The following is an 18,153-nucleotide window of genomic DNA, read 5'->3' on the forward strand; positions in this document are numbered from 1 at the left end:
ATCATTTTTCCTATTTAATAGATCCTTGATTAATACAGATTCGATTACTGCATAAATTTTTGAAACAGTTTGGCTTGGTTTTATTCAATTAAGGTAGTGCAATGCGAGTGATCTGCCGAGAGGAATGCCTCCCAGGAGGTCTTTTATGGGAAACTGGCTTTTATTTAGGTGTTACTAGTGCGAATAAAATGCAAATTGCTCCGTGGCTAGCCCCAAACCCATGACCTAGTACCAGTATTCGGCGATTTTACCTGGTCGGCCACTGGTGAGGATTTTTGGAATGCATTAATTGCAATAACCGGGATGTTCTTATATATACAAATAGTATTATAATAATACATACATCAGCTTTAATGATTTATTCACAAGCCGAGCAATTGCCGTATTATTTGAGCTACTTTACCACTACTATTAATAATTAAATAATGAGTAATTTTGTACCTACCTCTAGAACCATTGTTCAGTATTTAATTATTAACGGTAGCGATAAAGTATCCCGATTAATCTGGCAATTGTTTAGCTTTGTACGCGATTTATTCACTTACTGACATGAAGTGTTTGAATGAAAGAAGACACTCAATGCTTACAGAACAAAACGGTACATAAATAATTGTCCATCTGTTTATTTTTATAAGTTTATTAATGCTAATTTGTTTCAAATTATTTTAATTGTAAGTAATGTATTAGATGACGATATTTTGTAAAGAAAAATAATAAAATAATATGGAGATTATCATGAAATACCAATGGCAAAGCTTCAAATTGCAGGTATGTGTTAGTATAATAACTATAAATGTATTTATATATATCACAGAGGAGGTCAATTGGGTTACACAGTGTTGCTGGACGGCTAAATGTATGCTGATTCCTCAAGTACAGCATGCACGCTGATCTAGATATGATTTTAATAGGATAATGTGTATATTTAACTGTATAAAATAAATTTTTTAAAAAAAAGAATACCATAGTTTTAATGATGTTTAACATAGAGAACTGTTAACTTTAGATTATACATTTATTCTATTTTTACAGGTAACTATTTTAAATGGAATGGGAGTATCAGGAAAAATAATTGGAAAGGTAAAATGTTTTATTTTATCCTTACTTTATTAAGGTCTTTCATTGAAATGTAGATTATTTTAATGATAATTTAAATTTTGAAACAAATTAAGAACTTTTAAATAAAAAATAATACCTAAATACGAACAGTTTCCCATAGAAAATCCTATCAAGAGGCATGCATCCCCCCTTGACAGATTGCCTGTGTTTTGCATTTCCATATACAAATAAACCACACTTTTACTCCTAGAAAAGCAGTTTGAATTGAAATTAGAATTAAAAGTTACGAACATTTATGTGTTTCGTGAACAGTTGTTAAATAGTTTCAATGTAAATAACTTTGTTACATTGTAAGTTGTTAAGATTTAACAGTCATTTATGAGGCCCATTCAAAAAGTTCGGAAACTTTTTGAACAGCACACCTCCAGTTGGTTATTTTTTAATCCACTTGGAGGCATTGTGTCCGCAAAAACCTCCCGAGTAACCTCCTTCAACCCGTTTGTTGATATCTTGTTTTGGTAATTAGTTATGACCGTTTATGTGAAGGGGTGTTTGTTGGGTTTGGCAAAAAATCGGATCCATGGAAATGAGCTCTTTGAAGGAGCAGTGTTGTTCTGTGAAATTCTGTGTGAAACTTGGGAAATCCTTTATGGAAACTTTTGAGTAGATTACCAAGACTTATGGTGAGGATGCTATAAAATGTACCGCGTGTTATGAATGGTTTACCCAGCTCAAAAAGGGACGGCAATCAGTGGAAGACAATGAGCATTCTGGACAACCATCAGTGTCGACTGATGACAGAGACAGAATCAGGCAAAAACGTCCTGAACTTTGGAGCACTCTTCCAAAGTTCAGGCTGTCGGCAAATGGTTTTTTCACCACGACAATGCGCTGGCTTATTTATCCCTCAGATCTCGTGAGTTTTTGGCCAAAAACAAGACCACTGTGCTTCCCCACCCATCCTACTTACCTGACTGGGTCCCATGTGACTTTTTCCTGTTCCCCAAACTAAAAAACCCTCTGAAAGGAAAAAGATTTGCCACCATTCCAGAGATAGAGAAAAATTTGATGGAGGAACTTATGAGCATTCCAGAAGAAGCGTTCCAGGACTGTTTCAAAAAGTGGAAACACCATTGGGATAAGTGTATATGTTGGGGAGGAGACTACTTTGAAGGGGACTCTGACCAATAAATTGTAAGTGAAGTATGTTTTTTTTTTTGTAATAAATAAAGTTTGGGAACTTTTTGAACAGACCTCGTATATTGAACATATTTAACAAATAAATGCAGTTAAACTTCGTAACAGACTCCTTTATCTGCTGTTTGGGTGCCAGGAAAGTCGAGCAAGATCCCTTGTCGGATTTTTAATTTACAAATCTGATTATTCCAAATAATTAAATACTACTAAAACATTTATGGATAATTAAAATTTACTAAAAAATATTTACTTAATACATTATTTTTTATTGTAAAATCTGAAATTATATGTTTGCAGCCATTATGGCATCCTTACACGCCTCAGTTCGGACACTATTTAAAAATTGCATTTAGTTACTCGGAAGTGTTATGGCCTTGGTCCGGGTATTTGGCGGTACATCTTTCGGCGGTGGAATCGGCCATTCACTGGGAAGGTATTGCTCAAGGTCATATATCGTTAACGGTAGAATCGCCACCTCAGGTAAGAAAAATTTTAAAAATAGTATTTTGACTATTGTTTTCTTAAAAAGTTGTGATTTTACTACATTCATAATATGTCTTTTTGTCCATAAATTTATTTTTAAAAATTAAACTCCAAGTATATTATTAAATTTGTGGTCCCTAAGCATCTAGAATGTTGAGGAAAATGAAGAAAAACACTAGGAATTTTTGTTAATATTTGAAAATCAGGAATTTGCCTTGTTGATTTTGTTTTCCAATGGCATGGCTGACCAAATGTAGGTGGCAAGAAGTAATGTGCCACTAGGCAACCTATGAATATATTAGCATATTGTGAATTAATAAGATAAATTACTTTCACGTTTAATGCCATAATTATAACTGGATAAACTGTAAACCAAAATTATGTATTCAAACTCGAGCTTACATTGAATAGTTTGTAAAGAAGACAAATGAATCTGAATGTTAGAAAGGCAGCCATAAATTATGGTGGCTTAAGTCCACTAAAAACGTTTGTTTTCTTTACAGACTATTCGATATATGCAGGGGTTCCAGTACATAATTTCGAATTTTAAATTATTTTTATTTAATAAAACTTTTAATTTTAATAATTCAAGAATATAGTGGATTTAAACATATTATTTAATAGCATCATTAAGATTTTTTTGTCTCATTTATCATTTTTATTTTGTAGGATGGCGAAGTGGAATCGCATCAATCATCAATAAAACTGCCCGTAAGGGTAAAAATTATACCCACTCCTCCAAGAAGGTATAATAATTTAACTACTTACAAATAATGAGTTTTTTAACCAATAATTAATGTGAAAAGTTATCAGTTTTGCCAAAAATCCAACAAGTTTTGTTCCTTCTCTCATTATTCTCGACAGTTTATATCTTGTATTAGAATATAAATACAAAAGGCATTAGATTGTTGAAAATGGTATGAAAATATATTATAAAACTTTTTAAATAATTAAAAAAACTATATTTTTAAGCTACATCATAAATAAAACATTTTGTAAACTGATAAAACCAGTTTACATATAAAACTTCCAAACGATCGCCTGAATAACGGGCTATAATATGGCTACTTAAAATGATTAGAACCAAAGCAATTTGTCTTAAGAGGTAAGCGTTAGGCGCCATCTCGTAACTAAATTAATAATTAAATAAATATAATTAATTAAATTAAATTAAATTTAGAACCTTCTGGAATAAAAGAACTGGCCCGGGACGGGGCTCGAACCCGCAACCTCCGCTTACCGTGCGGTGCGCTACCAGTTACGCCACCCGGACCCCGAGCAAGCCTTCGCTTCCAGAAGTATATATAATAGATTAGATATAACCTTACTTGGTTAAATACATCACTGACTGGGGGCGACTTCATCGCCCACGACCCTCAATGGCACTCAGCCAGCTAACGTAACACCCGGCGAGGTATATATATATAAATAACATCAACATAAAGCCCGATTGGTATACATATAAAACTTCCAAACGATCGCCTGAATAACGGGCTATAATATGGCTACTTAAAATGATTAGAACCAAAGCAATTTGTCTTAAGAGGTAAGCGTTAGGCGCCATCTCGTAACTAAATTAATAATTAAATAAATATAATTAATTAAATTAAATTAAATTTAGAACCTTCTGGAATAAAAGAACTGGCCCGGGACGGGGCTCGAACCCGCAACCTCCGCTTACCGTGCGGTGCGCTACCAGTTACGCCACCCGGACCCCGAGCAAGCCTTCGCTTCCAGAAGTATATATAATAGATTAGATATAACCTTACTTGGTTAAATACATCACTGACTGGGGGCGACTTCATCGCCCACGACCCTCAATGGCACTCAGCCAGCTAACGTAACACCCGGCGAGGTATATATATATAAATAACATCNCTTTTGTTTATTGGTTTAATCCTACATCCATCAATTAAAAACCACGTTGCATCTCATTTGTTCGCAAAAAATAGTTTCTCGTTATTTGTAAAAACATTAATGAAATACAGGTCACTTAGCAATGATCATAAATATAGTTATTTTAGATTAGTTAAATTGTTATTTTTAACGATTATTAGCACATTCTGAATCTTTAAAAGTAAACTTTTTCCGGTCACGTGCAATAAAATGTTTTGGTTTTGTTTTCCATTCATCACGTAATTCACGTTCATCAAACATAATTTTATGGTCATAGCACGGTAAGTGTTAAGGCAAACTTGATTGCTTGCCTTAATACGTTCATTTGATAGTATTTTGTGATTAAACGAAATAAAATTAGAACTGTATTAATAAATCTAATTTTCTTTAATTTGATCTCTAAAGTCACATCTCATCCTATATGTGAGATCATCTTATACCCAAGTAAATACGGTAAATGTCTGCTATTTAGATGTTATTAAAGAAAAAAAATCTTTCTCCTAAATTATTATAGAATGAATTTAGCAGAAAACATTTAAAATTAAAAAAAATCAATGGTAAATATGGTAAATAGTTCAGCTAATTTACTAATTTATTTGCTTACACATTTTTATTTTACTTTTAGTCAAAACTTATGCCTCACATTTGGCTACAGTTGAGTTTAATAAATTTTCCAATCTTACATACACTAAATTCTACTTTTATTGTAATTGTAAATGTAAAAGAGAAAACAAAGCAAACAAAAACTTAACACCGATAAGTAATATTCTGTACTTCTTTTCAAAATACTGTATTTAACTTTCTGTATATAAATGTTCCTTAACAAAACATATTAAAATTAAGTTCAGCCCCAAAAAAAAAGCTTTAACAGATCTGGCTGTGATTCGGCCAAAAGATCGGTTGTGGTATTTATAGTAAGTTTCTGGAAGAAGGTTCTGATTTGTTGTTATCTCATTTAGTTTTCATAAAATAAAATAACAGAGAATTTATTTACTCAAGTACCCACATGTCCATAACTTAAGGATGAACTGGCATTTTTACGCGAGTAGAGAGAACTGTAGACAAATGCGGCGAGAACTGCGTTACTCGACATATAACACAGGTTAATATACAACAATTTGTAGGGTTTTACAAATTAAAGCAATAAAAAGTAACGTAGGTGGATCGCAACTACTTACCAATACCTGGGCAGAGATCTGTCCACTTCAGACTATAATCCAGTACTTGCGACGTCATGGCAGGCTTGTCACCAAATAATTCGGGCATTGTTTTTCTAGTCGTCGCCACTAGAAATTGTGTTTGTCCTTATGTTTTAGACACTTGTACACAAGCCAAAGATTATGCAATTTAACAAATAATAATAAAAAATTTTTTTAATTCTTTAAAAAGTGTAAATATTTTATTTCTTAACTATATTTAATTTATATTTTTAGGAGTCTTGCTTATTGTCGATAGCGAAGAAGAATATTTTCCGGAAGAAGTAGCAAAGTTAAAGAGAGATATTGATTCTGGTTTGTCATTGATAGTATTTGCTGATTGGTACAATGTTTCAGTCATGAGAAAAGTGAAGTTTTATGATGAAAACACTAGGTTAGTTTTCTTTAAGATTTTCAAACATTATATTATGTTAGAGGAAATAATTTCTGATATAATTAGAGCTTGGATTAATTAATTGTAAATCTAAATGATTGGATTTTTGGTCTATATTTATATCAGTAATATAGTATATATTTTTTTTAGGCAATGGTGGATGCCAGACACTGGTGGTGCTAATATACCAGCATTAAATGATTTATTGGCTCCTTGGGGAATGGCTTTTGGGTAAGATTCTAATTTTTCAACTGAATATATATCTTTGAATGTATTGAAATTCAATTATTTACTTTGCGCATTTGCTTTGAAGAAGAACCATATGGTCACTGATGAGTCAACATAAAATTTTCCTTATTCAAGTTTTATTCATAACTCACAATAAGATATGTATTTACAAACAAAAACTGTTAAACTAAATTAAGTATAACCACTCATTTATTTTTATGTGTTGAAATTGACTCTTTAATTTCCAGCTTCTTGTTTTTTCTTAATTCTTCATATGTTCAGAATATAACTATGTCATTTGCTATTAGTTTAAATGGCAAAATATTTTTATATTATAGAAATTTAATGTACAAACAACATGTTTAGAATGCAACCTTGCATAATTTAAAACGCGTCATACGTACGTCTATATGTACTAGGTTATAACCTTGTGTATATTTTTAACCAAGCATGCAAGTTATAATTAATAAAGTTAAAATAATTCTGAAGTAAAAATGAAATTTGTTAGTAGCATCTAGATTGCTAATATTTAATGTGAAAAACTTTATCTAGTTGATTTTTTTGTATGTTTTAATAGAGATGAAGTTTACGAAGGTGATTTCACTTTAGGAAATCACGAAAGTACGTACCATTACAATGTATATTTTATAATTCGAAGAAAAGTTACTAAATGTATTGACTAAAATATTTAAATATTTCAGTGTATTATGCTTCAGGAACATCAATTGCCAGGTTTCCTGAAAATGGATTAGTCATAAAGAGAAGTCTGAACAATCAAGGTTTGTTGGATTTTCATTCTAATATGTTATGATACATTTATTCATATTTATAATACAATCAAATCTCATTAATACAAAGTTAAAGGGACTTAAAAATTGGCAATTTGTTACTATAACAACTTTACTATAAGAGAAAGTGTAATTTTTGAATTTCAAGTGAACGTCATTGGTATAGCATATCACCTGCATTGTGGCAACTGCGATAACATTGATGTAAGCATTATGGTCAATACTAAACTCAAAAAACACACCCCTGGTTCATGTAACTTTGAAGAAGATGTAAAGAGTATACTTTGCATTAAATGACACAATATAATTGCTGAATTCATGAAAGCACGACATTCTTATTACATAATAACCAATATTTTGTGTTAACAGAACTCTTTTTATCACTGGAATGCCTATTCTTATCATGGGACTACAAATCTACTTTGCATTAACTAACACAGACTCTGCATAAACTGATATATAATAACAGAGTTTGACTGAATTTATTGTGAAGTGTTGTTGTTATTTTAAAAGATTTTCAATTACCTTAACACCTGAATAAGGGTTGTTACGGAAAGATCTGGCAACACCAGAGAGAGAGCGGCACGTGCAAGATGGACCGCCCTGTTTAATGTATGCGACTGGTGATCGTCCGGTCCAAGTAGAACCCTGAATAAAGTATTCAGAGTAAGTGTTTGTATTCCTGTCTTACTGAGGGTCTTAAGTGCGTCACGAACGGCGTGTAAACACATAATAAACCATATAAAACAAGGGTCATTTCTTCATAGAAGTCTTTCCAGAAGGCCACACTCCTTGGTAGATTGTCTTCATTGCTTTATATCATAAACCATCTGCAATTTCTTGACGGAACACTGGATATTCTTAACAATGATTATATGATATATTAATCTGATAGATAAATCATATTAATTTGAGCATTCTTTTGTCATCTGTTTTGTTATTTCCAGTTATTTCCATTTTTCTTAAATCATGTTAAGACTGTCTTTTGATTGAAAGTCAACAAGAGAAATGGGCTGTCAATTAGTTTATATACACTTGAGTATTACAAAGAATTTTTGTTCTAAGATTAAGCCAATTGCATTGTTTTTATGTTTTAGGAGCTTCCTTAACAAATGCATTATCTTCTATGCTTAATGTATTATATTTTAAGCTGAATATAATATAATAGCTAAAATAGTTTGAAACCCTCTCTTCAGGTATCGAAGTACTTAAAGGACAAGCCGAGAAAGTGGACGGCGTGGCCATATTAGGATTATATCAAGCCAAACCAATTGAAACTGCAGGAAGAATTGCTATATATGGAGACTCCAATTGTTTAGATACTGCTCATATGCAAAAAGGTAAGAATTCTGTGTTGTTGTATGTTTAAATTTTATTTCCTCTATTATTATATTTTATTGAATTTTGCATTCCAGACATCATGAATTCAATACTAAAGATATTTGATTCATGATTTTTAGATTGTAGATAACTTATCTATCAGAAAATAGAATATTATTGTTTTTAAAGATTAATGAAGATCAATCCTCCAATGTAATGTTTATTGATTTACTTAATGTGTAGTTTAATAGTATAGGCCAACAATAGTTTAACTAAATTGCTCCTTTTTTGTCAATAAGTCAGCCATGTTTTACTCATAATTATTGTCATTATAGTGGCGTATTCATTTACTTCAGTCACTTTTTTGTTAAATACAGTGCTAAAATAAATATAAAAGGAATAAAGTTGTGTCCAGAATTAAAACAACATACACAAATGTACAGTACATGGCAAAAACAGAAAAGGTAATGTCTCTCTATCACAATGTATCATCCAAATTACAATGTAGAGAACAGTTAACAACTACTCATATGAAATCTGAAATCTTTCTCTATTTCTTAGTTTTTATTACTACATTTTACATATGACTAGCAGCTTGTCAAATTCTCTCCATTCTTGATTCATTCTCTGATGTATGGCTGATATATAAGGAACACTTCCTTGCTGTTATTGGTCCTAGCAAAGAATTTCACTGTATATTTAGTGCATTACATTTTGTTTCATGGGTGTACTGCTACTGTGCCTCATTTGCACGATAATGTGAGATACCGTGGGCTAAGGGTTTAATCCCTTCTGACCACTTACTTGGCAACAGTCTGCAAGGACCGCTCACGCTGTCGTTTCGGATGGCTTTTTATCGAGTGGCAAGGGAAGTGAGCAAGTCAGCAGGCGTCCTTTCAAAGACAGGAGACAGATTTAACAAATAAACAAAGCATTTATTAAAATCTAAGGTTAACAAAGTTGATTAAATGCGATTAAATATGAGATAAATATACAAAGGGGCAGCTATTAGCTGCTAAACCTATTCTTGGAGTGAGAGAGAGTTCACAATGCTCTAATATAAATACCTCTATTAGGAAATGATTGGTATGCGTTGAATGGTTCGTAGGAATCGTAGTCTGGCGTAGAACTGTAGTATGGCAACAAGTATGGAAGTTCGAAGCTATGGTCTGTCTTCTACCGATATCTTCTCCTTTTGTCTGTTCGAGTCCGTTCTATGGAGATCCGGGAGACGAGATGCATGCATTGACAAGTATAACTTCCTTTGAATCACCCTGAGCTTCCGGAGGCTTGAGCTTTTATTCGATTGTTGTGGGAAAGGAGTCACATGATCGTCAAATGTTGACAATAATGGTGCATTCTTGACACCTGTGTGTCAACTTTCCCATCTAATTGTTATCATAAACTTTCCCATCAAATTGTTATCCGATCTAATTCTCACAGGGAGCGTTTTTTCTATCGAAGTTGTTTACATTTTTTTCCGACAACTGCATTAAATTTCTGGATTTCAAAATAAGATGATACTTTGCTGATTTATGTATGATGCAATTTTCAGTACTCAAGTTTCATGATATTGATTTTATGCGTATTTTGTGTTTGTTGCTATAATTTTGGACACTGTTACACTAATTAAAATATAGCCTTAATATGTTATCTGAATAATGTGTTCTTGAAAATGATTTGAATACCAGGAATTTTGATATTGGAAAGTAAAGATTTTTTCTAGTACCAAGATTATTAGATTTGTAAATCATGATGGGTAGTAAAGAATATCATTTGTTGTAGCAGAAACTTAAATTTAGAGAGTTCAGATATTGGTTATGGCTGCACATATAATTTCAAAATTAATATAAACATTACAGTTTGATTATTTATTATAGAAAACTTTGTAATTAACTATGAGAGTAAAAAATATAATAGCTGTGAAACTAATCAATAGACAGTAAATAATTATTAAAACTCATTTACAACTTATCATAAATTTTGTTGTCGTCACAAATCACCATCGTAACGTGATTACGGCACACAAAATAGTTTTTAGTCTTGTAAACGATGAAGAAAACCAATAGTTTTATTGGCTACAATTTAAAATAATTAAATAAATTTTACCATTTTTACCTGAGATTTATGGGCGGATTACTAAGATGATAAAGGAATTAGTTTGCTCCATAGAACTGGAGGTCAAATTTAGGAAATTTTATGGACAGTTTGAGTAAGATATATATAATCTAATGCTATCTGGTTACCCATGTGTCCCAATCAAATTTGTGACGGGCATGTAAAAGCTTTTGTATTGCCAAAGTGGAAAGAGTTTGAATGAAAAATCAATTTTAGATTCCTTAGAGCACCAGAAGAATATAACATTTTAAGTTTTTCTTATTTATTTATTAAATTTAGTAGACAACTATACAGGCACTCCCCTACTTACCGAACAGTTTAGGTTTCCAAGGTTTTTATTATAAGTTGAAAATTAACCTAGAAAGTACATTTGTACACAGAATAACCATATATTGTTGGTGTTCGACCCTTCAACATACTTAATAGAATATATAATGCTCATATATCTGCTTGCAACTGCTTAGTAGCAGGTGTTTCAAACAATTTTCTTCACCTAACATACTTAGTTTTATAATGTTGTGTTTAATTTCCATGGTAATGGAGCCACATTTCTTGCATTTATCTCCACTGCTATATTTACTATTATGTTTTAGATGCGTTTTTGAAGCATTAATTGTAAAATTTTATAAAAATTGCCAACAACAGTGACAAATGCCATTACTCCAACGTTACCAACTTTGATGCTGCCTCACCAGCGGCGGCAGAATGTCGGAATGCGCATAAAAATGACAATACGTGACAGAAATAAAACCACATAAATTATTTAATAAAAATTTATTATGCCATAATGTTGTAAACGCCAAAAAACAAACTTCTCAGGAGAGGTAAAAAAAAAAAAACACTTTTTCTAATGAATGAATTCATTTCAATTTTACAATAAAATAGTAAAAAACTCACTAGGTTACAAATTCTCTGGAATATCAAAATGATGTAAATATAAGCCATAATGTTTTAAGCACCAAAAGTGTCGTGGCTTGCACTCTGGCACTTTAAACATTAAATCTTTACATAAATTCATCTTCAAAATACAACCACTTACAGTGCCAATATCATCAGAATATTTGTTTTTTGTGCCAGATGCATTTAGAATACAATTCTTCAATAAAATGTGTATAGAGAAAAATGGCATTTACAACGTTACGGCATTGCACGCTTCGTTTATTACTGGGTAAAAACCGACTTGAACACCACCTCATGACCAGCAAGAGAAATTCAAAATATGCACAAAATTTAAGCTTTAGATCTACGGTCAAATTGTTCGTAAGGGATGCTCCTGTATTTTCAGCAATTTTTATAAAATTTTATCAACATTTTCGAATTATTCATTTTTATGGAGGATGTAACAACACTACTTGTTACGGCTTCCGTAATAGTTTAATATTTGATTGATTGTTTTTCAATATTTATCAATAGTTTAACAGAATTTTATTACTTTGCATATTAATGAAATAAAAATATTCTGTTTGTTCATAGAATGTTTTTGGCTGCTCGAAGCATTGATGCAATATGCCACTACCAATCACATGTCGCCCATGTTTAAGGACTTGAAATCCGAGAACATTTTATCATTCAAAGAACTGCCTCAGCGAATGGATGGTAATACATTTTTAATTATTTATGATGTACGCAAATAGCTTAACCGAGATTTATTCTATATTTTTTATGTTCGTAAAAGAAAGAATCAAAGAATTTTTAAGAGTGACACATTAATATAGAGGTAGAATTACAGTTAAGTTGGGGCCTCCTGCCCCTAAGTTTTACATATCTGGTCTTGACTTTCATTTATCTAAGATTAAGGAAAGACAGACGACAGTGGGAATTTATAGGTCTGCAATTTTAAAAAAATTGCAGCCCACTAACAATTTGATTACCGTATAATGGTTTATATAATAGCAGAATTCTTTTACTATTGTGAAGATTTAGGATCCATGAAAGTGCTGTGAATCCAGTAGGATTTTCATAAGTCCCGTGGGTAGTTTGGGCCCTGATTTCATTTTATCATTCTTTCATGAACTAATTACTCCCTTCTGAAGGGCCTAATTTGTATAATTGAGATCAGTGATATACCAATAGAAATTAGAGAGCTGTGCAAGAAAAAATTAGAGAATTGTGTTTTTGAATAGATGAATTTAGTTATTTATTAACATTTAAATTATGAAAGTTTTTACGATCACAGTAAAATTACACATAACTTTCTTAAATTTAGGTAATCACCTGTATCGATATTCCAAGGTCTTAGAAGATCACATGGGAACGGGTCAGACTCGTCCTCTGCCTACTTGCATAAGGTTAAAGTGGGCCACTCCCTATCCACTCAATAAATCTGCACCAAGGTATGTCATAATAAAATTTTATTTTTATCTTTGTAAGTAGGTATCACAATTACAAGAGTTTATTTTACATGCTATTCTTTTGCTATTTAAAAGATTTATTAGAGGAGTAACACTATATTACATTAAATTAAAAATAGGCAAGGACCATGGGCATCTGCATTAAAATTTCCAATGGGGACAGAACTTGAAGACAAACAATTACATCAATAAATTTTTATTTAATTTTTGGGGTGTTTTTTTCTTCAAGTAAATTATAGAATACAGTGCTCCATGGTCAAGGGTGTAAGATTTCATACATCAATAACTTATACAATTATAATGCCACCTTCCTGTTTAACCTGTGTGCGGATGCCCACAGCAAGGGTGAATTATTTACGGTATTCTGTAGCCACCGGAGCGCAATGGCCGCAGAGATCGGATGGGGAGTTTCATACCACAGTAGACGTCTTTTAGTGTTAAACTTTAATTGTTTTTACAGTAATAAATATTATTTTAACTGGATATTTTGCATACGAATTGCTTAAGTAAATAATAAACAGGAATTTACTTTACAGTTCTTTGTACAAAGCTCAAAAGCTGCTTTCTGTGGGATTGGACGTCCCTCTGCCTTTCAAGCCCGGAGGTCCCGTGGATCCGATGTTGGCCAAGTTCCCGTGGGACAACACCCAAACCGTGAGCACCCATTCCGCGGATCGTTTCCATCTTTTGAATTTACTAGCTCTCGTAGGAATGTTAGCCGTGGGACTATTGCTGCTCTTCCAATGGCTTCATCTGCGACGACGTCCCCGCAGGCGGAAACGTCTGCGCAGGGCCATTCAGACGTCGGCCAGAATACCAGTTGTGTGAGGTGTTAGATAAAAAGTACAAAATGGACGCCCTGCAAAATAACTTCCCCCGTCTCTCTAAATATAATTTAAATTTACTGCCGTTACGATAAGTTCTATGAACGAGATTAATTGATGCGGTGATGGGTTTTAATAACAAAAAAAAAAAAAAACAGGTTTTGTGCGCTATGATTACAGCTCCGTATTCACGCAGGTTCCAATTATACGAGACGAGAGTCGGGACGTGAAGAATGACGAAAGGTATCCTCGGGGGGACGAACCGATGACTTTTAGAAGAAACCGCGGGAGCGTGCAGGAGGAAAACTTAGATAATCCCTTTGTCCATTGGGAAAACGACGATTTAGATGGCCAGCAAATCGGCGAAGACGTTAATTTCTTGGCCAAGTTCACTCGTATCGAAGTTCATCGTACTATCGTTAACGAACGCTCGACCATTTTACGTACAGACACGCACGTCAATTCCGAGGAATCGCCAGATATCGTTGGCACTCGTCGTGGGCACGAACCGGAAGATGGTTCATACTTCCATGCTGGCAAAGTAGAGGATTCGAGCTTTAACGACGCAGAAAGCGAGGATCGAAGGTTCGATAATCCCAACGAATTTCACGTGAACGTGGAAGTTAACGTGCAAATCGTGAATCCCGAATCGACGTCGCGCTCAATGCGCGACGAGTTGTAAATATGGTTACAAGGTTCGCGATTGCAGGCGAATCTCTGGTTCGTCCGTTTTTTTTTTTTGCAAGTTTGTTGCCGTTCGTAACGGCTACTTAACGGACTAAAAATATTTTCTTACGTGTTATTTTTAACATTTTTAAATAACTCGTAATTTAAAGAAAAAAGTGCTAAGTAACCATCGTAAAACTCGGTTAACATCAAGGTCGCATTTATTTATTGTAGATTTCTACATTCTCCAAATGCAATTAACTGCCAATTTGTACAGAAAATCGTTAATAAATCTTTCCAAATCTCGTTCGTCATTAAAATTCTCTGATAATTTTCGTATATTTTGAATTACGTTCCCGTTTATTGAGGCGGAGCGTTAACTGAAGTCTCTCTTGTACGTTGCTTACAGAATTGCCTTCGTTCTGAAAATTTGATCGATCGATTCCGATCAAACTTTGCCGTTTTCCATTAATTGCCACGGGGAATCCAAAAATATAATAGAAAATGGCGGTCCACGAGTTTGTTTTCGAGATACGGTGCCGTCAGAGCGACAATGCCCGTGCTTCCTGGCAGATTGGGTGTACTGTACCTAATGGAAAATGGGCGCCAGAAAACGAACAAAGCAGTCGAATGTAATGATCGCCTGTTCGTGTTCAGCAGGCGAAGGATCTTTTTCTTGCCTCCAAGTGTAAGGATTGCCGTCTCCTGTGGCCGGCAGCCATTTTCTTGTGATGGCACACGCACAAGCCGCTCTGATATATACATTTAAACACGTGCCAGCACTCGAGTTAGATGGAGCGAAAGATATATACTAATTACGAAGTTTATAAAATTCAAAAACTCAATACGGTGTTCCTAGTTATGAAATGACATCTTGCAGAATCGATCGACATCGCAAAAAGGTTGTAAAATATAATATTTGACCAGATTAAAATGAATTCGATGACTTTTTATGTATGCATTTATCGTCCGTATTTCGCCAGCACGCATTTTTTGCTAAGCGGCTTGAATGTACCAAAAATGACCCGTTTAAAGTCCAATCTAGATGTTTACAAAGTACAAGGCTGTCCTGGTTCGAGTACAGTGCTGGTTTCATGGTATGTATTCAAATACCTGCTTACTGTATGCAGTTGTTCTAATGAAATTTTGCAACTTCCTGTCAGACACTTAATACTGTGGTCAAAGAAAGAATACCCAATTATTCGTCTTCCTGTTCTGGAAAAATAGTTAAGTTACACTTATTATCTAGTACAAAATCACTAAGCTTCTACTCGCTTGTTTGCTAGTGACTTGATAATCTGAAACGTAATTTGCATAACGTGCAGTGTTAAGTATTAGGTTGGAGTGTTACTGTAAGATTCGAGTAACTAATACAACGTTATTAATTTGATCAGACAATTTTCTTCACTATATGGAAAGCTGTGCAAACTGCAAATCTGTATAAAGGAACTCTACGTATCCAGGATTCTATAAAAGTACACGTACGAGGGGTGAGCTTTTAATTCGTACACAGGAAAGTTGTCCCTAAATTTCATCTTCGGTATCTTCAGGGCGTTTTTGTTTTCCTCAAAATACTTTCCTTCAACTCCACATTTTTTCCAGCATGCATTAAAAGCGTCTTGTAAGCTATTCTTCGACTGTGCGAAGTGTTGCCATTGTGGCTAACATTGTGCAACCAGCGATCACTGCCGAAATTCTGCAATATTCACCATACTAGGACTTCACGATTTTTTTCTCTCAGTATTTGAAAAGAACGTTGAAAGGAAAACAGCACAATCACAACGATAACACTTCCCATATTGTCGAAAAATGGCTTACAACACGCTTTTAATACGTTGGTACGACGCTGGCAAGAATTGAGAGGTTCGAGGGAGAGTATTTTGAGAACGTCAATTGGACAGAAGATTCCGAAGATGACATTTAACTTAGGTTTTCTCTCCTGTTCACGAATTAGACGATCATCCCCTACAGTGTATACGTATATTCTAGTGTCAATATGTCCCACGCTTAGATACTTGCTTATTTTTTAAAATTAAATAAAGTATAATCGTCGAATTATCAAATTTTCTAACATATTTTAAAGTTATGTTACTCCTTACTCTTGTAGGAAATTTACGATTTTTATCTTTATACCATGGTATTTTATTTATTAGCAAGTAAATTTCACATTTATCTCTCAAATTTTCATGTTCAAGAGCTGTTCGACAGTGTGCTAAATATATTGCCAAATTTTATATTGAAAAATCACAAAAAAATCCAGCAACGATTTGCTTAACTTTACCGGCTGTTATGAAATTTTATTCTCAAAATAACTTTTATATTATTAATCGTAATAAAATTGTATATGGTTATGTTATAAGACTTTTTCCTATTATTAACCATAAAAGCCTAATTTTGAGGGCAGCGACAAGATTCATAAAACAATCGCAAATCCAAGTCCGACTCTACTCGAGAAGCAGCGTGGCACCCAATTCCCCTTAATAACACACAAGCTACCGTGCCAAATTTCTCAATATTTATCCTAACACGAGATATTAAAATCCCACCGACGCTGTATATTCAACATTGAGTAATTTTATCTTTGCCATTTTGTAAAAAATTTTGAAAAATGGTTACACAATAAATAGTGGTAAGATGATATACGTGAAAACGATGTAAGTCGTCAATAAAAAAGGCGAAAATATTCGCATTCAATAACAAATTGCGATGATTTAAATATAATAGTGCGAAGACGTCGATACCAAATTTATGTGGAACGATTTCTTGGTTCCAGTAACTCAGCTTTCAGGAAGAGTTCTAGAAGAGGAGATGGTTTCAACTGTCGTAAGATCGTCATGGTCCTGTGAATGGGAATGCCCATTTACAGCGATTTGATCGTTTCTTCCAGAAGATAGCACGTACTAAATTTGTGCCATTTTTGACATTCGTTACTTTCGAGCAAGATTTATACACACAAGAGTACATTTTATGCTCGAAGCAGGCACGAAATCCTGTGATTTTCATGCAGTCGTTTTTAATCACCCGTAGTATATTTGCTGTGATAAGCAGTGGTAAAAGGACAGTTAAGGCGATCTTCGTACCGTCCATTGTCTCTTGTTTCAAAATAAATTTAACAATTACGTGATAATACATTTTAATGACGACATTTTGTTGCATCTGTTTACTTTACAATAATAATAATATAATAATAAAGTGCCAGTTTAAATAGTCTTATCTCGAGTGGGGTCGGACTTAATGAAGAAATTATTATAACAAAATCTCGTAACAGGTGGCGCCGCACACAATTTCATTTATTATTATTATTAATAATAATAATATAAAAGTTATTTTTTTAAATAAAATTTCATAACAACCGGGAAAGTCTCGCAAATCGTTGCAGGATTTCTCTTTATTGTTTTTGTTTTTTAATTTATAATTTAGGATTATTATTAGTTGTCATTTTCTACCTTAAAATTACTTGTATACAGTCGACCCCCCTATAACACTGTTTGATAATTCCGTTTTATATGAATTCCATGTTGTACGAGTCACTTAGATTTTACAAATACGTGTGCCGGGCTGTGAACGGCTCACATATTTGTAAAATCTAAGTGACTCGTACAACATGGAATTCATATAAAACGGAATTATCAA

The 18,153-nt window shown here is 33.3% G+C and overlaps 1 protein-coding gene and 1 long non-coding RNA gene across 2 annotated transcripts in view; both read left to right on the forward strand.

The window, feature by feature from the left end:
* The window catches only part of LOC111614042 (membrane-bound transcription factor site-1 protease-like), a 54,696-nt gene extending 39,870 nt beyond the window's left edge, over positions 1-14,826 (forward strand). Inside the window, exons 16-28 of the mRNA XM_023355421.1 lie at positions 1,033-1,080; positions 2,554-2,736; positions 3,409-3,510; positions 4,913-4,916; positions 6,069-6,225; positions 6,376-6,456; positions 7,031-7,074; positions 7,155-7,232; positions 8,438-8,581; positions 12,153-12,275; positions 12,886-13,012; positions 13,567-13,684; positions 14,051-14,826. Of these exons, the coding sequence (XP_023211189.1) occupies positions 1,033-1,080; positions 2,554-2,736; positions 3,409-3,510; positions 4,913-4,916; positions 6,069-6,225; positions 6,376-6,456; positions 7,031-7,074; positions 7,155-7,232; positions 8,438-8,581; positions 12,153-12,275; positions 12,886-13,012; positions 13,567-13,684; positions 14,051-14,536 (1,695 nt within the window). The 3' untranslated portion in view covers positions 14,537-14,826. The remainder of the gene's footprint in view (positions 1-1,032; positions 1,081-2,553; positions 2,737-3,408; positions 3,511-4,912; positions 4,917-6,068; positions 6,226-6,375; positions 6,457-7,030; positions 7,075-7,154; positions 7,233-8,437; positions 8,582-12,152; positions 12,276-12,885; positions 13,013-13,566; positions 13,685-14,050) is intronic.
* On the forward strand, positions 3,771-4,595 carry LOC111614048. Its single transcript, XR_002754868.1, has 2 exons — positions 3,771-3,844; positions 3,920-4,595. It is a non-coding gene; the product is annotated as an uncharacterized LOC111614048 (long non-coding RNA).
* Positions 14,827-18,153: the final 3,327 nt, after the last annotated feature.

Source organism: Centruroides sculpturatus, unplaced genomic scaffold (genome assembly GCF_000671375.1).
Source record: "Centruroides sculpturatus isolate CEXI.00-Female unplaced genomic scaffold, Cexi_2.0 scaffold1978, whole genome shotgun sequence".
Lineage (NCBI taxonomy): Eukaryota > Metazoa > Arthropoda > Arachnida > Scorpiones > Buthidae > Centruroides > Centruroides sculpturatus.